We start from the raw sequence: 20973 nt of genomic DNA on the forward strand, positions 1-20973 counted from the left end.
TTAAGATGGTCCAAATAGTAACCGAGTCACTCAATCATATCGACTTTTGAACCGTTAGTGCATTTTGGATTTATTGATGAATCATATGATCTACTTGTTAATTGGATTGGATCCGGGGTGACTGATTGACCCATTTATACCAAAAAAATAGTTCACTCAAGTTAAATGTGTTAAAAACTGTTCACGAGAAAGGCTAAATGAGTAAAAGAGGAATATATATAGACCCAACAGCAAGCAAACTTTAGTGGGTTCTCTGCTGCAAGCCATGTGCCAAAAGCAATATAAAAGCAACATCACTCCCTTTTCCTCTACTCTTTACTTTTGATTGCTCTTTATGATTTAACAAGCACAAGTCCAGCTCTAAAGCTGAGACATTCTTGCAAATCCTGTCTCACTTCTAGCTGATATATTGAATTATCTATTTAAATCTATATTAATCAGCTTTTTAAGCTTTAGTGAGTATAGTTGAGTGAAGTATTTAAGTAGTATTTTTTTTTCTTTCTATTTTGGCTATAATTAAAGACGAACCCAATTGAGAATTCTTCTTTGTGGTTGCAGTGGTGAAATGGGTCTCACTGGGGAGCTAGTTAGAAGTGTCTTCTCTAAGAATCGCTCTGGCGGTACACATGATAACAATGTACGTCTTAGATTTTGGTTATTTTGGTGTAAATTCTTATAACTTAATGTAAACTTTGATGGGTTTGTTCTGTTTTGATTTCTAAGCTTAAATGCTCATTTGTTTCTCTCTCATCTCATTTCTTGTAATTCAGTTTCCAATGCTTACTCTATTGAGGTTGGTTTGTTTATGGACTATTTTATTTCATTAGGTGAGGAGTTATGGTACGGATAAGCGAAGATGGACCTCTGTTAGATCTTATTTATGTGGAGATGAATTCAATTCAGTTCTCGCCGAGGACGATTCAGCTTCTGTTAGGAGTTCCGAAGCCACTGTAACACAACCCATTGCTGATGACGACATGAATGATGAATTGGAATTCCAACCCGAAAAGGAAGAGAACACAACAGAAGAAAACCAGAATTCACCCATTAAACTCTCAAAGGAAGATAATGCAGCAATTCTCATCCAGTCTTCCTTCAGACGTTTTCTGGTTTATTCGCCTTCTCTCTCGTCTTGAAAATTTCTTCATTTTTTCACCATTTTCAAACGAAAAAAATATTAATTTGGGTGTTTTTGACTTTCAGGCTAGGTGCGGAGATGGAGGAATCAAAGAAATGGGTGAGAGTGAGAATGTTGAAGGACTCAAAAGTCCAAGTAGAGAGTCTGTTGGAACATCGGTTGAAGTTCAAACAGGAGGTTCAGTGGACATTCTTATAATTCGGGAAGAAAGGGTAGCAGCTCAGCAACGGGTGCATCAGAAAGCACGATCCCATGTCTCGAAGCTGAAGGTAATAATACGATTTTTAACCCAAATAAACCATAATTCATCTTATATTTAGTTCATATATATTATAATGCACATCGATCAAAATCAAACAAAAAATATACAACACGCAGAGTGAGAAATCTAGAACTGACCAATGGTGGAGGAAACTCAAATTGAAGAATTACAACATTATTACGGTTTGTCGAGACACCAGAGACAATAGATGATAGTAGGTTTCGTGCTTGATTATGGTTCATCAAAATAGTGCATTTAGAAGAAAATAATTGATTGAGACATTGGCAGATGATACAAGGAGTCTGGGAAATTCTTCGGATTTGTAAAATATAGTAGACCCCAGTGATTTATAATGCTTGAACCATGATACAAACATGGGTTGATAGGGCCAATGGGCTAATGGACTCCATGATATCGATTGTTATTCAAGAAGATACCATGTCAAGTTTGAAGAAGTATGACATAGTTCACCAGTGGCCAACCTTTAATATCTTCTTCACTCTCCTAACCAATCTCTTTAGAAATTGAAGGACTTTTTTTGCATGGGTTGAAACCCAAAAGAACTTCTTATGGGCAAAAATGGAAAGGGGTGCAATTATTAAAAAAATAAAATGATCATCCTTGCACACATCAGACACCTTCTTTAACTTCATTGTTTGGTGTGTTATAAGAATCAGTTGGTTGCGACAACATAAGCTCTCCTAGTCTAGTGTAGATTAAGGATTTAAAATTCATTTTGCACTGATTTGCACAACACAGTACAATTCAGCCTAGTCTTGGTAAGTAGAAATTAACAAATTACACAAACCATTTTAAAAAAAACACTAAGTCAATAAAAAAAACAAAACCAAAACCAAAAAAAAAAAAAATGAAAACTATTATGATGCAAGGTTTCAATTGCTTAATTTGTCTGACTTGTTTGTTTGAATCTAAACTGAGGTGATTCAGATGAGTTAAACACTTGACTGAGTCATTTTAGACCTTGAATACATCTATTCAGATTAAATCATTTTATATGTTAAATGCATTCTGTAGGAAGAATGGGATGACAGCACAGTGAGCAGCAACATATCGAAACTGAGGATCCAAAATAGATTGGAAGCAACAACTAGGCGTGAAAGGGCTCTAGCTTATGCCTTCTCTCAACAGGTATGTATGGCTGGAATATAAGTCTCAAATGAGCAAACTAAAACTAATTTTGACTTGAACTAATTTGAGTTTGCATGATCTGTAAATAGCTACGAGTTTGTTCAAAGAAAAAACCAACACATTCCGAAGAACCCAATATGGGTTGGACTTGGCTAGAACGATGGATGGCGACTCGCTTTCCAGAAAATTCCTTAGTTGAAGACCGAATGAGCAAGCAGTTCGAACCCATTTCCAGTGATCGTAGATCAATTTTTATCAAGAAAAATTTCGATGTAGCCGGAGAAGAAAAGGAGAGCTGTGGATCTAATGAGGTATCTGTTGGAATAGTTGATGCAGTAACTGCACCGAATGTCGAAGATAGTCACAAACGAGTTAAAAACAGACTGAAAGCAACAAGAACTGTGTCACGAAGGAAAACCATGCCTAGCTGCCACTACCCAACACAGTTGACAAAGGTGTAACATCCTCATAATTACCATTCTCTAGTATTCTTGTTCTATACTCAGTATGTGATGTTTCATCCTCTCATGTACTGTTGTTTCCATTATAGGTGAGCAAGAAAGAATGTTCAAGTGAAATTGAAAAAGATAGAAAACACAAGCAACTGCAGCGGTCGAAGAGTGCTGGGGAAATTAAATACAGAGATTTGTCATTCCAAGCACCATTTGTTCCAGAGACCACCAATAGCTCCAAATTGGGACTCTGAATACGTTAAAGAGGAGATGTGCTTCTTGTTCCTACTTAGGACTTCTCTAAGAGGAGATAGTGTTTAAATATTCAGTACTTACTTTCTTGTAAATGTTGAAACTAAAGCTGTTTTTCTAAGACAATCCTCTAAATATCAATTGGAATTATAAAAGATGCACGACTTTTAACTAATCAAGTAGCAAATGAAACCGTTTTAATGCAAGTATCGACTCTATAACCTAGCGGAGTCCACGAACAAAACAGTTGAGTGTGACCCATGACCTGAGGATTGGAACATGTTAGTTGTCCAAACTACAAATAAGCTCTATGGGCTCAACAGAGTTAATCCTGTCAAGAACTAGTTCTAATTTCATGCAGTTAGATCATTTGCCTTCCAAATGATAATAATAATTAAAAAATAAAAAATAAAAGATGCAAGAAGTGAAATGAATAGTAGCAAAATATTCATGTGATAATGTTTTTCGGAAAGAGGGAAACTAATCAATAAATAATCAATTATGTTTATGTTGCAGATATATTGCTACACATTTTTGATAAAATACAACATATTCTAATCACATTTAAGTACATTCTGACCTTCAGAAACCACCACAAACAGTTGGTAGATAAGTCTGACATGAAGATATCCAACATCTGAAATCCTCAAAACAAACGAGTACATGCACAATTTTTTTTTTTTTTTTTTTGCAAAAAAGGATCTCCTTCAAAATTAAGAAGATAGAACCTTAATGATCTTAACTTTCCCAAAGACCTGTCCATGGATCACCCATTAGAAGTGTTGAACTTGGTACAAATGAACTCTGATATATTGTCAAGTTATCCGACCAAAGCAAGGATCGTTATGGAGAACTTTCCTGTTGGTTTTGCCTTTCTCAAACATACTTCGTAGTCTGCATGATTGTTCGATTATCAGATTATATGTAGATGGGTGCTTCCATGCTACAAGGGAGAATCGGTCACCGTAGTCTTCCACTCCTTCAACAAGTAACTGCCAAATCAAGGCCCCAGCTCCAGCTTGCTTCATCTTTGCTGAATCATATATTTTGTCGTAAACCATCTTCAAAAAAAAATCTCTATCATACACTCCTTGTTTCTTCATATGCAAAAACGAGCCCACTTCTGTAAAAAGAACCGGTTTCTTCAGCACGTACTCGCCGTCACTCACATGAGAATCCACCCAATGTGAAAGATAATTTACTTTTTCTTCCATATCTGCATTTGGGATCCTACAAGAGAAAAACCCACTATAAGAATTACAGAGAAAAAGAATCAATCACACAAGGAAATAAGGACCTGATCCTCATTAGCCTCAATGAACCAGACAAACGACACTTCTAAAGGTTAATAAACTAATCTTTTTGCCTGACCGTAAACAATTATTTTTCTACTTATAGTATAAAAATGTGGAGCAGAAGGTTAAGATCCTCTAGCCAATTTAAATTTTACACGCCATCCTGATATGCCCCACTTGGATTGGAACATTCACATAAATGAGTTGATCAGACAAACCTATGGACCTGTCGATCGATACTCAAACCATAGCATTGACAAGTTCACTCACCAGCTATCTGGGTATGCATGAACTGAAGCAAAATCAATATCTTCGACAGCTGAGTTCTGTATAAAATCTGATCCAAGCGAAGCTGCCCATTCCCCAGGATTCACTGAAGATCTTTTGGTTGGTTTCAACCCGTAGAAACCTTCTAATCCAACAGTCACAAGGTGTTTATGATCCAAACTCTTAATAAATGCAGCCATCTCTGTAATCCAAGCCTGTTCATCAAAGATTAGTGCATTAAAGATAAGCTGTTCAGCATGACCAAAACCAATAACCAAAAGAACATAAATTGTAAGGGTGTTTCGTAGTACTTATTGATCTTAACAAAAGAAAACTGTTACTATCCATCAGAAGACCCCATCGATGGTTTAACAAAGGGCATACTGGTACAAATGACTGATTTTACCATTTCATCTACATCAAACACGAACCCTGTTGACAATTGTAACCATCTAATATTTTTCATTCTCTAGGAGAAACAAAACAAAATATGACAAACAATATTTTTAACTGTCGATAAATTGGATGGATAGTATCCTCCAATTGACTTGATCTCTAGTGCAGGAGATCTTCGACATGATTTGTAATTGTAATCATCCTTACGACAATCTTGATGGCTACCCAAGATTTCCACAAAGAAAAATAAAATTGTAAACTAAGTGGGTGATTGTTGAATTGTCTTCACCTGAAGAATAGGAGCAGATGAATTGGATGTACATCGGGGCTCGTTCATGAGTTCCCAAGCAAATATAGCTGGCTCCTTGGAATATTTGACACCGGTTAAGGAGTTCTTTCTTGTCACAATAGCCTTCAGAATGTAAAGAGAACATAGATGAAATAAAGGCACAAATAACATCTTAAGCGGCATTGAAATATGAAATAATTGAATTCAACACTTTCTAACCCTTGGAAGTGTTAAAAAAGCTCATTCACAGGTTGCATACAAGTTCTATACAAGATTGATACCATGATTTTTTCTCCGGTATATCAAATGACATGCTGCACCTCACCAAACTGAGTTAATTAATTGATTTTTTTTTCAGTAGTATGGTTTTATGTGAGGTACTTCATGGTCCGATAGTGTTGAGAAGTGGCTTTTGTCCTCCTTCCTGCATTTATAGCAGCTCTTTACCTCAATAAGCTGATTTTTTAAAGTACGAGGAATACTTGAAGAAGGACAACAGCACATGTCTCCCATCCTAACCTACTTGTACGAAAAAAGTGATGTGAAGCACGTGCACGGAGGTCGAGATCAATCATTTGATGTTCCTATCTCAGAGATCTCCTAGGCATGATCCTCTATTCAATCTCTGATAATCCTAATCATCTGATCTGTCACATCATTTGTTGGTAAGAAAGAATATGATGAACTGTCCAAAAGCAATTCCATGCTTCCGATGGCTAGAATTATTCCAGTTTGCCAATTTCCAGTATAATAGAGCTTCTAGAGGTGACCCATCAAATGACTGATCCCACTACCATGGCATCTTCACCAAGTGCAAGGAAAATATGGGTTGGAAATTGGAACAAAATAGGACATATTTCATCTTTTGCTAAGTATCCATTTTAACCATGTCCTACCTTGTACTATGTTTATTAGGCTAAAGGAACAAGCATGGTAGAAATCTAAAATATAAAAATGTTCTATTCAACTCAATCATGCCAACAGGACTGGCATGAGGACATTTCGCTCAAACTCCATTTGGTGTCAGCAAGGAGCCATGGTACTCCAATTAAACGACGCACAGACACCAGTACGCCACAAAAAAGGCAGTCTAGCTTCTGACCACAGTTTGCCATGCGGAACAACAGAGTGAGCATTGCATTGTTGTGAGCTTGATTGAAGGTGAAGTTTTCGAGTCGATTAGAAAGTAGACCCTTGTCAAGCATGTTCTCATAGAGAGCTAGTGAAGTGAGGCACCACGAGTCCATGAACACTGGGCGCCTAGTAGAGAGCATAAACCTAACAAACCAATCGTTATGTCAGACGGCACAACCCTAGTAGCAGGCAGCTTCTACCTAGCACGACAATCTCGCTTCTGGTCATAAAATAGTTCAGTTCCTAATTTTTGAGGATGCCCACACTTCCAACATACGGTAGCTTCATGGCGCTTCTGGTAACCAAGGTCACGACTTGACAAAGTGTCATAATACATTCCAATGCCCATAGCAAAATTCAATTAGAAGGGCATTTCCCCCTTTTTACGTTATGCATGTCTTGACTCCCAATATATTTCAGTGGGAATGGGGGAGAGGGAACTTCTATCTTTCACACCACACATGCCTATACAAGATTTGAAAGATTGTCTTATGTAATGTCCTGGTCAAGAAAAAAAAAATTAGGCAACCTTGACCAAGATTATTTGAGACAATTAACGTTTCATTTCGGAATATGCAAATAACTAAGATGGGTACAAAACTTTGTGCCTATATGAAGGGATTCTAACCTCACTCTCCTGCATGACTTGTGTTCTATCATTCTCATTACCTCTCTCCCCATCAATCCAATGCCTTCCATCTTTTTCTTTCATTGACACAACGACGACTTAGCGGCCATCAACATGGATTAGGACAAATTTAGAACTATCCCAAGTCTGGTTCATCATGTCACATCACCAAGTCCTTATCCGCTCTCACACAAGGTTGCAAATTAAGAACTCTTGGGGATAAAGTTCCTTCACCCAAGTCAGCAGTTTATATAAGGAGCCTATGCACAACCATGGTTTGCTAGGTTAATATGGAAGCAAACAGTGGAGAGTTTGTAAGTTTTTGTACACTATACAGTAAGAGAAATAAAAAAATCAGTATGGAAAGTAGAGTGGGCATACCCTAATATAGTTCTTATAATAGCCTTTTATAGTAGGGTGTGAAAAAAATGAATCAGTTGAGGATGTCACATTGACTCCCGCTTCTTGTGCCCACTTTACATACTGAGCCTTCCCACCGAAAGCATTTAGATTATTTACAAGACTAAGAATTAACCTTATACGATGCCTCCTTGCTTCAACTATCACAAAATCCAATCCCTGAAATCAAACGGTGACAAGAGAATAAGCACCCATGAGTTAAAGGGTAAATCATAAAACAAACAAAGACATTACCACAATGTTGCATTATCAAAACATTATTTTTGAGTGGAAAAGAAAGAATTTTATAGATTCATACAAAAATTAAATGAGGATGCGAGTGTTACATAGGATATTAAAAGATTCGGATTTGCTAGATTAGTACCACATGAAGTAGGGAAAAATAATGGAAGAATCTAAAAGAAGCAAATTTATCTTATAAATCTACTAACTCTCGTCGTGAAAGGTACACTACCATTTGTTGCATTGATACAGGTACGGGTGTCAGAGTCTGGCACAAGTATGTAATGCAATTTGAGAAACCCCGAAATAGTGGATTCATGCTTCGGCATATTTTAAATAATTTCGAAACTTTTTATATACAAGTAAGATAATAATGGATTTTTCATGCAATATCAACAACTATTACTTCAAGCTCGTGTATCCCATCAAGCTTATTGTGAACAACAAGAATGAGCAAACTAATCAAAATAGTGGAGCAATAAATTTTAGAATCAAGGGAATTTACAAATAGCCCAAATAGAATATTAAATAAAGAAAATTGTTGGAAATTATTTGGGCGTGTAAAAATAAGACCAGTATCAACACTGAAAGATTTTTCGAAATCATTTGGGCATATACATTGAAGAACAATAACAACACTAGTGAGAAAGAGTGCTTTGTATGGAGGTAGTAAGAGAAAGATCTCAAGATACATCACAAGATTGCATAATGGAGAAATAAGATCCATGTTTCGAACCTCAATATTTGGGATAAAAAAATATAAAATAAAATAAAATGCTATAAAACAAAATATATAAATGTATATAATATAAAATTCTATACAACTCCAATATAATTTATTGAATCCTAACTCAATATTTGGGATATAAAAATAAAAATAAAAATAAAAAACATAAAATTATATAAAACAATAAAATATTCTATAAAATTCAATATAATTTACCACATTAAGATTAAAAAATTCAAACATTTATTTTAAGACGAGAGGACATACCTGAAAAACCCTCTCATCAAAGACACCAGGTGAGATCTGAAGAGAATTAGGACCCTTTCCATCACTAAAAGCCCAAGTCCTGCAAACAGTCATCCCCATTTGAGCTCCTCTACTGAGCATCTTAGAAACCCTAACTCTCGATTTGTCCCACACACTCTCCTCCATCAACCAATACGAGTTCCACCCATTAATGTAAACCATTGATTCCTCTCCACCATCACCTTTGATGACGAAATGCGTGGAGTTCGTACTGATGAAGCTCATCTTCGGTTGCCATAGAATCGGAAAACTGAACTTGTGGCCGAAATTCAAGTAGAGAAAACCTGCTACAGAGATGAAACCCAAAAGAGGATAAACCCTTTTCTCTTTCCAGTGTGGATCCATCACTTGGAGAGTTGGAGTTGGTGCAACTATGGCTTCTGCAATAAGAGTGCGTAATGCGCACCACCGTTTATTTCTAAATTTCTTATCCTGTACTCCAGGGAGTTGGTTTGCAAATAACTTCTGGTCTTGTCTTTATGCCACGTACCAAAATTACTGGAATTATATTGGATGAATATATTAGTAAAAAGATTAAACTTTGGTTTTGGGAGAAATTCACATTCAGGGAAATTTATGAAAAAAAAAAAAAAAGGTACCACTTGTCATGCAAAAGAGATGATGTGCTCTGTTGTAATCAAACACCCGTAAGCACACGATAACGAAACTATTTGCGTAATCAATTATTTTTTTTTTTTTATTCAATTGATTTTAACGTTTTTTTTTTTTTTTTTTTTTTCGGTTTGGTCGCAATGAAAGCTGAAAGGATAGTGAATCATGATTTGCTGTTATCAAATATGAATGTTAAGCTGTTAAATGAACAGAAAAACGCCACGTGTTATATAATATATACTTATAATTAACGCCGAAAAGAAATTAAGATCCTAGTTGATAAGTTTTGAAGATGGAACTAATATAATCAAATTATCAGACACTATCATATCATAAGTGGACACTTATGTACTACTGAATCAGGACACGTGGATTTAAACATGGACAATCAGACCTCCACTTTTGGATGCTGTTAGCACATCCAACAGTTGAAATTTTATATATTTCCAAATAATACATATCCCGATGATATTTATCTAGACGATGATCTGGATTTTGTATTGGGTGGATTAAACTTTAACCCAGTATCCCGATGATATTTATCTTATTAATATTTTGTGAATGTTTCTAAAAAAATATAATAACAGGTTGGGGTCAGGTTAGGTTAGCACTTGTAAATCCTAACCCACCCGCATTATTGAGTTTGGTGGGCTCAACATGAAACCCTAACCCTTGAGTACCCTACTGAAACGTAGGGCTGTGAATTGGCGGGGGTGAGCTTGATAGCCTTAACCCGACCTTAAAGCCCTAGCTCAGCCCTATTGGATTTGGGTTTGATTCGGGTCAAATAAAATATGTAGAATTTTAAATACTAATAAAATAAAATAAAAAAACAATAATGAAAAATTGTAAATGAGAGTTAAAATCTAATTATACCCAGCTGGATTAGCGGGCTCAATTGACTTCGCATAACATGACCGTACAAATCAAATATCCAAAATAATTAATGAATTGATCCCAAATTCTTGATAATAGTCACACTGTTTGCCACACCAAAATCATATATCTTTACTATGATAATGAGTAGAAGTTGTACACACCAGAATTTAGATCTCACAAATACCTCCACCTTTACTTATAAACTTAATATAATCAAGGTCATTTTAGTCAAAAATCAAGAACAGTGCAATCCTCCGACCCTATAATCACCTTCATGTAATCTTAAAAACCTTTAATTCATGTAATCTACAAAAATCCTTTAATACATTTTAAATTACAAATAAACCCTTTTGATACATTTGTATTCGCACATGCCACCTTCTGGTCATGCATAATAGCAAAGAAAAGGCGAAGAGAAGTCCAAGGCTGCAAATTAGGGTCACAATGATGCCATTAGTAGCATATAATTTCAATTTTTAAGGTAAATGGATTTACTTGGTAGCAACAGACTCCAATCCTTTGTCTATGACATCATCAATCTTAAAATGAGGTTTAGACGGGAAAACAAAAACAGTGGATGCAGCAAGAGATGGTTGAAGCCCAGCTGAATATCTCACCGAGGTCACTGTAACCCTAGGCAGCAGTTGTGGACCTGAAGCCAATGCGACGAGCTTGTAACTAAGGATGTGCTCTGATTTTGGAAGAACAAAAACAGTGTCATTGTGCGACCCAGACAACACAAAACTTTGTGAGTCCGCCAATGAGTATTTAATCTCTTGAAGTAGCTTTGTTTGATTTTGTATCCTCACATAGTAAGTGAAGGGATCTCCAAGGATGGCATGAGGAGGACACTCCAAAGACACGATCAATGGTGCCATCTCCACATTTATGTCAGGAAGTTTGTGTCTGGTCTCTACCTCAGCTCCTGTTGTGCTGGAACTGGATCCTTTGTCTAGCGCAGATTCCCTCCTCCATCTGATACACACTGTTCCTACACCAAGTTTCGGAGAACTTATCTCTGGAATGACTGAGAAAAGCTCCTTGAACACTTCACTGGGCACAAGAAGAGCAGGATCAGTTGTACATCCACCTCCCTGTTGCACTGTGCAGGACCGTCCAATTTCATCATCATCAACTTCGATCGAAATGGAGATTAAGCGTAATGGAACCTCGGTGCAATTCTTTGCAGTGATGATGAGGATACTTTTTTCATTCAAAGCTAGCGATTCCAACTGATCGGAATTAGGCATTGACTTGATCTTTGTAAGCAACAACGGATCCCGTCGAAATGGAAGCATAAATTGGTGGCCAATTGTGACAGCAGTCTTTCCTTCAATCTGCAAGCTTTTGTGGACATGGACCTTCTGTGCATTAGCTTCATTGCTGCTAGGTGAGTAACCCAATGACACAAAGAGCATGACAGGTTTTGGTCGATGCCATTTGATTTCTAATTTGCAAGACCACGACTCACCGATATTTAGAAAGGGAATAGAAAGCAACCCAAAAGATTCCTGAATTTTTGTGATGTTGTCTGGACCTGTTTGAGATTCATCTTGTCCTTCTGGTCCCCAAATGCCAAGAAGCTGGACATGGTGACTGTCCGCAGAGAATGGCTCTATTTCCCTTGGACTAACCAATCCAACCCCTCTTGCATCTACTAGGTTAATCTTCAACTCACCAGAATGGACAGCATGGCCCTTTGAGGTCACAATAACGGGAACCATGAATCTCTCTCCAACTAATGCCGGGCCGGAATCTCCTAACACGAGATCAACTTGGGGGTCCAGCTCTTCAACCTGAATAACCTTCTGCCCTGAGAATGCAAGAGCGAGGTCCTTGGTGGGGAAGGTCTCCACACGGTCCTCAAACTTCCAAAGAGGCAAATCATCCATAGAGGCAGGGCTTTCAGCTCGACAACAGATAGTAAACCAGGGTCCAACCTTCGCAATCACATTTATGCATTCAAGCTTCCCACTTTGTTCTGAGAAAGTCATACAGGAGCCTCACATTAATAGCATAAACAATTGCAGGAAGGTGGGAAGCAATAGCACTAGTATACTCAACAAATCTATGACGATTCTATAGCAAAAAACAAATGGGACACATGTAGGGAGGCGTGGACATCCAATCAACTAGGCCCACAAGGAGGTCTCACAGGTTAAAATTCAACCCAATCAGATGTCCTTATAATCCAACACATGGTCTTTTTTCAAATAGCTAGGATCATCTGCCTGTGCTGATATTATGGCATGATTGGACAAGATAAAGAGCATCTGACCGATTTGTGCATCACATATACATTAGACCATAAAGAAAAACCAAAATACTGAGAAGACTAGACGATTACCAGATTTAATCTCATATGTCAACCGTAGCCACTTGTTTGTCACTAGAGAAAGATTTGGAGCAGTCTCTACCCGGGGATCCTGTTGTCCAGATGCACTTGCCTCACTCAGTGGTTTTTGAGCACTTGTGATGGTGAAATTACATTCAGACTGATTGAACTGGATTTCTAACTCATCGATATCAACGGAATGGGGTAGTTGCGATAACAGAGATAGTGTAAGCAAGGTAGATACACCAGGCTTAACAACCTGATCGTGAAAAGCAACCGAAGCAAGAAGTACGACTCTGAGGGGACTGACTAGGTCAATTTCAAGATGAATGGATTGATTTGTTACTTCAAGGCTACTGCCACCATCATTTGACGACAACACAAGTTCTCCTTTCACAAGCCCAAAAACTTCCTTATGTATGAGCTCTCTCTGTGAAAGACTAGCAGGACCCATGGGGCCATATTCTCCTTTGAATTCAGAAGATTGAGACTCAGTGCCAGATGTTATAGGCAACGCGGCCATTTCAAGGGAGTACTCGATGAAATGTTTCACTGAACAGAGTCTCCTCGAGCACTCTCTCAAGTGACCCAAGACCTCCCAAAGCAATGTCACCCATCCCTCTTGCCTGTAAAGATTCGCAACATCATCAAAAAGCTGTTTCGCATTGCTGAAGTCACCGGTTGTAAAGTATTCTCTGGCCATCAGATTGCCACAATACGAGGTCATCCTTCGGGCTTTAAGGCCACTGTATAATTCAAAAGACTTTTTGAATAGAGCGATAATTCCAAATGATTCCTGATATCTCTTCCCTTCTGCAAGGACATATAGGATATACCCTGCATCGGTAAGGCTGAAAAGCACAAAAATGTGAAATATCATCAGTATCTGGCGAATGTCACTCCATAGTGGGGGACCAATTCTAAAGACTTACGGTTGCATGGCAAGTGCATCCCCTTCTTCAAGTAACTTGGCAAATTGACCCACATAAACAGATTGTATCACAGAGTCAGAGCTACTTTCAATCCCATTTGCTACAGGAATTCCAGAAGTTTCTGACCCAGATACAGCAAGTTCAAAGCAACATCTCTTCTCCCTCAAGTAATGTCCTGCTAACTGATGCAGTACGTGTCCAATTAGATGAAACAAAAAATGATATTATCATTTGCATATATTTGGTATGGTAGTACAAATATATCATCCTTGTGATAAGTAAACCTATAAGAGATTCTGTAGCCCAGAAATCAGGCCAATCAGATGATCCAAACATGCAAGAAGTTAACTTTTCTCGGGATTGATATTAGAAATTTACTGTTATTAAGTTACATGGTATAGAACTGTATTTTTTACCTTCCATTTATTTTTTTCTTTTTTATTACAAGACAAAAAGAACTTACAAGTCAAATAAAGCTAAAATAATATGTAACAATACATGTAAGACATGTCCATTGCATTTTGGGAAGAGGTGCTTGTTACATAGATCCAACATATATCATTCTTTTAGACAAGTCATAAAATAGTGGGTAATGGTTCAAAAAATTGCTAATGTATCATATGGTTAGGATGATTCTCATAAGTGAGCACCATAAATGTGGTTCCTGGCCATTATCTGAAATGTGTGAGGCAGAAGTGGAAGGGGAGGTCTCAGTCCATCCTCATCTTTGCTAAGCGTTCTTTAGCTATATAATCTTTTAATACAGTAGGAAAGTGAAGGTCACCCACCTGATATAAAATTCTTTTTCAAAATCAGAAAATAGTGGCTTATGGTTCAAAAAAAATGTTAACGTATCAAATGACTAAGATCATCCTCGTATGCGAGCACCATAAATGTGGTTACTGATCATTATTTGACATGTGTACATCACAAGTAGAAGGGGAGGTCTCAGTCCATCCTCCTGGCTTGGCTAAGTGTTCTTTAGCCATATAATATTTTAATATGGTAAGAAAGTAAAGGTCACCCACCCGATAATAGTAAGCCGGTTGAAATTCCCACTCGGTCAAATTTTTCTCTGACAAGCCTGAAGCAACAGGAGCATTATTTGGAATGATTGCAGAGCTTTTCTCTAGTAACTCGGCAAACACCAAAAATTGCCCGCTCATCCATTCCCAGTGAAGAAAAACAACTTCCGGTGCTCCCACTATCCTCTTGTAACATGCAATGTGTTTTTTGAACCATGTAATAGCTTCTATTATCTTTCCACCATGCAGCAACAAGGTTGAAACCTTGAAATGCAATTGCTCTGCGACGGTTTTTATCTCAACCAGCCGTTGAATTGGTGGCAACCTTGTTGATGCTCCAATCATCTGCACATGAACATGGAATAGAGAATAACAAAAGTGTACCAGTTAGCCAACTTTAATGATCCTTCGAGAAAAAAAAAGAGAAAGGAGAGAGATTAAAATGGAAATATTGAACTGGTTATTATGTAATTCCTGACTTAAGGAACTTCATTTCCTCTGGCATATTGACTATATATGATGTATGAGTCTTAGAAACGAAACACCCTATCCGGGGTTGATGCAAGAAGTTTGTTCCTCCATTCAAGTCAACCAAAGCTATGTCTTTCATTAAGAAGTCTTCAAATCTTCTCTGATTATCTCAATCCAGTGCCCTTCTAGAGCCTTGGACCGCATATTCCTTTTCACTAGTGTCATTTTAGTACATGATCAAACCATCTCATTCAACTCTCCATCATCACCTATTGGGGCTTTCACTGTATTCTCTCAAATGAGTCCATTTCTAATTTTGTTAGTCTTCCCTGGTATCTGAACAAACTCATCTCGGATACACTCATTCAGAGAACATGTTGTCAACCAATTTCCCAACATCCTGCCCCACAAACCATACCCAGTCTTACTGTCCACCTTACAAATTTTCCCTAGTTTGATTAATATTTGTCAACCATATAGCACTGCTGAAGAACATCTCCAACTGTAGCCATCTTGGTATGGACACATTAATCAATCAACCTCACCTAACCTAGTAGATCTATGAAGCAAACAAATCAATTTCAACAGTCCTTAGAATGAACAAATTCATGAATATTGCTCAAGAAGCTCATCCGATAATGCACATATCATTATAAGAAAAATGATACCTAACTAGAGCAATGTACTACCACGAAAAAATAAAGAAAAAAAAATCCCTCAATAGCATGAACTTGTCTGATGGAATATCAGTTTCAAAAAGACAAAACTACAAGAAGAAGCATTGCCAAGATGGGATATCAATGGGTAATATATAAAAAATGGTAAATAAATTATATACGTTCCTCGAATATATGGAATATACCTCACGTAGAGTATGATAGGCTTCCTCATAAAACCTCAAAGCTTCAACCCAATCTCTACGAAACTCAGCATATACAGCAACCTAGCATTTCATAAATTTAAAGGAGAAATTAGAAATAGAAAATGCCCCTAAAATAATCCTTCTATGGATGTGGTAACTCTTAGTTGATGCCAAATCGTTCGCATGTCACAATAACCCAAGCATGTAAGCATGCTCGAAGGACGCCAAATGACTGGGATCATGGGATGCAGGCAAGGAACTATAAAAGTGAAGGCTTGCCTTAAAGCAGTAGCGTATATTCAACTCCATGAAATTGACATTTTTCTTTTCGATGCGGATTTTAATCCTTCGCCCTTCTTCCCTGTAAAATGTATTTGCTAATTCTCCAAATGTGCTCCCCAGTCTGCATAATTATTTATTCAAAGAAAAGAAAAGACTGATCAAATCTTTGGGGGGAGGGGGGCAAAGGTGAAAACAAGCTAGTTGATACATCATACACCATAATATTACATGCCTAGTAAGCGATTCCTTTAGTTCTGATTCATCATTCTGAACAAAGATATGAAGATATTTGGAATCTACTTCAGCACGCTTTCTCAGAGCGATCATACGGTCTTCACTGATTTCATCTGCATTAAAAACCTAACTTTGTTACATTATTTATGATCTTTCAGAAAATCTTAGAAATATTTGGTAGATTTGAAAAGGGAAAATGACAAAACCTTTAACTTTTCTCTGAAAACAGGCCTTTTCATTCTACTGTCTAAAATATCATGAGATTTGTATCAATATTTAGAGTGGCAGTCAACAGAAAACTAGAACTATGGGGAGAGGTGTTGGAGCTTAAGTATGTTAGAATAAGCAAAACCAAGACCAAATATGTAGAGTATAGATTTAGTATTGATACACATGAAGAAAAATGTTCAATAAAATTGGTGGTCTGGGAATACCCCAAAATGATCGTTTCATTATGTCAAATCAATTAAACATAAGGATGGAGAGATTGAGGAATATGTTACCCATATAATCGGCGTTTGATACTTAAAGTGGAGGTGAACTTCTAGAGTGTTATATGACCAACACACATACCAATCAAATGAAAAGAAAATATTTATAAGATGGTAGTAAGACCAGCTGTGTTTTATGGATCTAAACGTTGGATGGTCAAAAAGCATCATATTAATAGATTGAGCCTTGTAGAGATGAGGATCTTCAGATGGATGAGTGGGAAGACTAGAAAATAGAAAATATTAAAAGTCCGCATTGAAGAAAATGTATGTAGTTCCAATAGATGATAAACTAAAATAAAGTCGATTGAGATGGTTTGAGCATGTTTAACGTAGTAGAGCCATGGACCAATTAAGCCCCATTAAGAAGAAATCTGCAAGTTGAAGGTGTTCACAGGGTGAGAGGAATACACAAAAGAAAATGCATTTACATCGTGAAAGTGGATATGAACACACTTTTAATAATAGAAAAGAATACGTGACTGTGGAAAAAATTGAATTGAGGGACATGATTTTTTTAGCGAACCCCAAATATTTCGAACAAGGCTTAAATGATGATGATAAGTTCAATGGATTAAATATTTAAGTCTTTAGAATTCTAAATAAATTCCTCTAGTCTTATTTTCCAAAACTTTTGAATTGTATTCAGAACATGTACTCACACACACACACACACACAAAAGAGAGATAATTTTCTCACTTGAAACATTATCTTTGATAGGTTCCTGCAAACAAGGTGGCACTTAAACAAAAAAAATCTTATCCAAATCAGGCTCGTATGAAAACAGAACAAAATATTGGAAACAGAACAACAAAAAACCCCAGCAACTAGATCTACTAACATGATATAAATAAAGTAATTTGGTCATAAGACCTTTTCCTAGTAGAAGAGAAGCCAATAAGCCCATTGAAATCCCAAGTACAAGCCAGGATGCAACGTAGAACACAGGGATGAGTTGCAGGTTTCCTAAAGTACTTCCAATGGCTAATTAAATTGTTTGATGGTATGGATTACTTACCCTTAGCAGTTGACAGCACAACCACCACAACCAGTTTGATGTTCCTCCCACGAACAACAACTCTGCCCATGTTCAGGGAAAAAAAATAAATTAGAAAGCAGCCACAAGCATCTGAAAATCTGAAACTGGTCATACCACCCCTACAAGCCATTCACGAAAACTAAACAAAATAGATTACTTCTAACGAGAGTCTGACAGTATCCATACACAGAACTCTAACCAAGTAGTGATATAACGAAGAAGCTTCTATTTTTTGGGTTGTCCACAAGCTTATAAGATAATAACTATAATTTATTTCTCTGTATTGGACAGTGTCGGCACAATGGTTCAATCCGAGTCCAATGAATCTTCAACCTAAAGGAACATAATGATACCATAGGAATGATTGTGTCAGTGCACAATGCTTCTCTCTCTTTTGAAGCATGTATTTACTAATACCAGATCAAATACCATAGGAATCTCAATGATTGCAAGTTCCAACCCTAGTCTTTTTTTTTTTTTTTGATCGGTAAAGATAATTTTATTAAAAAGCCAATTAGGGTGGTCAAGGAGACCAACCCAAAACAAAGAAAAGAAATAAAGCAAAAGAGGTACAACAGCCAACAAATCCCACAAATTACACTCGCGACAAATAGCACACCCTATCCCACTTCACCACAAAATCTTCAAAGAAAACCCCTTTAAACTCCTTATAAAATTTGCTCCAAGAAAACATGAGCTCCAAAATAGAGAGAATCAAACCATCCAAAGTAACCTCTCTCCCCTCGAAAATGCATCGATTACGCCATTTCCAAATACCCCAGCAAATTACGAATGGAGCCAAAAACTAAAGAATCCACTTCGAAGATAAGAAAACTCCTCCCCACGTCAGCCAAGATTCCAAAGCCAACTTGACTAATTTGGGGAACCACCTACTAAACCAAAAACGTTAAGAAATGTGACAAAATGTGATGCGCAACCTGGCAATGAATGAGAAGATGGTCCACCGTTTCGGCCTGGGACTTGCACATACATCACTGATTTGGCGAAATAAAGCCTCTCTTAATTAACTGATCCACCGTTGTGAGTCGCCAACCAAAGAAACATCGATATCTTTGGAGGGATCTTGCCACCCCATACAAAAGTGAGGAAAAGACATCATAGAACCATGCGTTGTACCCTTGTATAAAGACTTCACTGTAAACTTTCCATCCGTAGATGCCCCCCACCCTAGTCTTATTTTCTTATCTAAACCCACCCTTATCTTCATGCACCTTCCCATTCTCTTACCATTTTTCTCCTAAATTCCCACTTAAGTTTTCTGCTATAGATATCCTCTTTCCATCTAGCCTGTAAAAATTCATTCATTTTTTTCCCAAAATTATCCCTTAACACTCATCTAATCCCAATTGGGGTCCATAGACACTAATAACATCAGTCAACTCCTCTTCCAAAATTAACTATGAAAATGCATCTCCTCTTCTTAATTTAGTTTAATTGACAAAAGAATACATTTATTCTCTTAATAATTACAACACTATTTATCAAATTTTACTCGGCTACTAAATCTACCCATTTTTATAAAAAAATTATTTTGAGAACGTAGTATTCAGTGCTGGTTATATTAACTCTCCTCCTTCTCAATGCATTTACAACCCACACCCATGAATCAAACATTCCTGAGCTAATTTCTTCAGCTAAATTCATACAATCTAGACCGATTTCTTACTACAGCAAAGCTCCACTCAATTAAAGCATTCTTTTACAAGTTCTCATAAGTTTTTTTTTTTTCAGATCAAATTAAGTTTTTTTCGGTGTGAACAACTTTAAACTCTGCAAAATCCCAACAAAGTGTGTAGAATGCTTTAAAGTAAATTGGATTGTCAAGTAAAGAACAAAAAGGGTGTGAAACCAATGTAGAAGAGGAAAAGATCCGTACTTTAGGTTTTCAAGATCGGTGCAGACCTGTAGCCACTGAGCAGGATCACCAGATACGTGATCTGAACTAAATAAAGCGGCAACAACAGCTGGAATCTTTGTACGATGCTTCAATAACCAATCTCTCTTCAATATCCCACCTGGATTATTAGAACCTAGGGTTTCCTTCTGTTTCTTCGCCATTACAGAAATCTTCGAGAAATCCGGCAATGCTAGAGTATTAATTGGAGGTTGCTCTGAATGAAGATAAGTTGAGATCCTTTGATGAAGCTCTGGACAACCTACCAAAGAAACTAGACAAACTGGTGGAGTTCGTAACTCTTCTGCATAATCTTCCATGATTTTTCTGTAATAAATGAAGTTCAAGGTTGAGTTTTTGAAGGATTCGATGATCGATCTATGAATTTTCAGTCTCTCTTTACGTCTATCGAGATTGAATTAGGGTTTTCTCGAGGGCGATCGAATGAATTTTGGACGAGAAAAATGGGAACATTGGATCGAGAACGAAACCCTGGGATTTGAGATCAAGAGATAAAAACGTTTCATCTCGCTAGTATATTTTCTACTTTTCTAATAAACGCTGATTGCTAGGAAGTCGTTTTCAAGGGAAAACGGATTTCTCGAAAAAATGCCGTTTGTCAAAAAATGGAAAATTACAGGACATTATACCATCACACCAAATTCTTTTATAACACCCCAATCTTCAACTTCTTATCAAACCCTTGGAATATTTTGTAATTTTCATCCTTTAAGATAAAACTTGTTAACCCCAGAAGAAAATATCATCTTCAAAACTCATGAATAAGATAGGGTGTTTGGACAAATAAAAAAGTGAAAATTACTTAAAGGACCCTTGCGAAAGGATTTCTTTCTAAATAGACCCTAAGTTTTGCATGGTAGTTTGATAAGACATTTAACTAACTTTTTCCTTTTTAATGGTCCCTTGTTACTGGTGAACTCACCATTTTTTTCTTTAC

The 20973-nt window shown here is 37.0% G+C and overlaps 3 protein-coding genes across 6 annotated transcripts; 1 reads left to right on the forward strand and 2 right to left on the reverse strand.

The window, feature by feature from the left end:
- The first annotated feature begins 257 nt into the window (after positions 1–257).
- LOC147390135 (protein IQ-DOMAIN 33-like) lies at positions 258–3430 on the forward strand. Its single transcript, XM_086417122.1, has 7 exons — positions 258–455; positions 559–637; positions 828–1109; positions 1204–1407; positions 2436–2549; positions 2639–3004; positions 3100–3430. The coding sequence occupies exons 2-7, from the start codon at positions 566–568 to the stop codon at positions 3253–3255; spliced, it is 1194 nt and encodes a 397-aa protein (XP_086273248.1). The 5' UTR covers positions 258–455; positions 559–565; the 3' UTR covers positions 3256–3430.
- A 276-nt stretch (positions 3431–3706) lies between these two features.
- LOC147390136 (mannan endo-1,4-beta-mannosidase 6-like) lies at positions 3707–9329 on the reverse strand. The gene is made up of 5 exons (XM_086417121.1): positions 8899–9329; positions 7644–7841; positions 5501–5623; positions 4819–5030; positions 3707–4483 (listed from the first exon to the last, which is right to left on the reverse strand). The coding sequence occupies exons 1-5, from the start codon at positions 9280–9282 to the stop codon at positions 4069–4071; spliced, it is 1332 nt and encodes a 443-aa protein (XP_086273247.1). The 5' UTR covers positions 9283–9329; the 3' UTR covers positions 3707–4068.
- A 1376-nt stretch (positions 9330–10705) lies between these two features.
- LOC147390137 (trafficking protein particle complex subunit-like protein) lies at positions 10706–20585 on the reverse strand. Of its 4 annotated transcripts, none has more exons than XM_086457949.1 (9): positions 19998–20585; positions 18080–18141; positions 16568–16682; positions 16333–16456; positions 16054–16134; positions 14724–15065; positions 13696–13877; positions 12776–13614; positions 10706–12409 (listed from the first exon to the last, which is right to left on the reverse strand). In XM_086457949.1, exons 1-9 carry the CDS (start codon positions 20333–20335, stop codon positions 10920–10922), a joined length of 3573 nt encoding a protein of 1190 aa, XP_086314075.1. In that variant the 5' UTR covers positions 20336–20585; the 3' UTR covers positions 10706–10919. The 4 variants fall into 4 exon arrangements, with proteins under 4 accessions (XP_086314075.1, XP_086314076.1, XP_086314077.1 ...); XM_086457950.1 differs by having other exon boundaries at positions 20024–20148; XM_086457951.1 differs by having other exon boundaries at positions 16568–16695; positions 20024–20148.
- Positions 20586–20973: the final 388 nt, after the last annotated feature.

This window comes from Akebia trifoliata, chromosome 11, assembly GCF_017979445.1.
Source record: "Akebia trifoliata isolate Shusen 1 chromosome 11, ASM1797944v1, whole genome shotgun sequence".
NCBI classification, from domain to species: Eukaryota; Viridiplantae; Streptophyta; class Magnoliopsida; order Ranunculales; family Lardizabalaceae; genus Akebia; species Akebia trifoliata.

What these genes read in the sequence shown, in the direction of transcription:
- LOC147390135 (XM_086417122.1), top strand. Translation starts at nt 566, where the DNA reads ATGGGTCTCACTGGGGAGCTAGTTAGAAGTGTCTTCTCTAAGAATCGC. An exon ending in GCGGTACACATGATAACAAT is followed by an intron (nt 638 to 827) that starts GTACGTCTTAGA and finishes TTATTTCATTAG; the next exon opens with GTGAGGAGTTATGGTACGGA. An exon ending in CCCATGTCTCGAAGCTGAAG is followed by an intron (nt 1,408 to 2,435) that starts GTAATAATACGA and finishes TGCATTCTGTAG; the next exon opens with GAAGAATGGGATGACAGCAC.
- LOC147390136 (XM_086417121.1), bottom strand. Translation starts at nt 9,282, where the DNA reads ATGGATCCACACTGGAAAGAGAAAAGGGTTTATCCTCTTTTGGGTTTC. An exon ending in TTGATGAGAGGGTTTTTCAG is followed by an intron (nt 7,842 to 8,898) that starts GTATGTCCTCTC and finishes GTTTGATTTCAG; the next exon opens with GGATTGGATTTTGTGATAGT. An exon ending in ATTATAAGAACTATATTAGG is followed by an intron (nt 5,624 to 7,643) that starts GTATGCCCACTC and finishes TACATTCTGAAG; the next exon opens with GCTATTGTGACAAGAAAGAA.
- LOC147390137 (XM_086457949.1), bottom strand. Translation starts at nt 20,335, where the DNA reads ATGGAAGATTATGCAGAAGAGTTACGAACTCCACCAGTTTGTCTAGTT. An exon ending in AACCGGCTTACTATTATCGG is followed by an intron (nt 13,878 to 14,723) that starts GTGGGTGACCTT and finishes GTACTGCATCAG; the next exon opens with TTAGCAGGACATTACTTGAG. An exon ending in GACATATGAGATTAAATCTG is followed by an intron (nt 12,410 to 12,775) that starts GTAATCGTCTAG and finishes TGACTTTCTCAG; the next exon opens with AACAAAGTGGGAAGCTTGAA.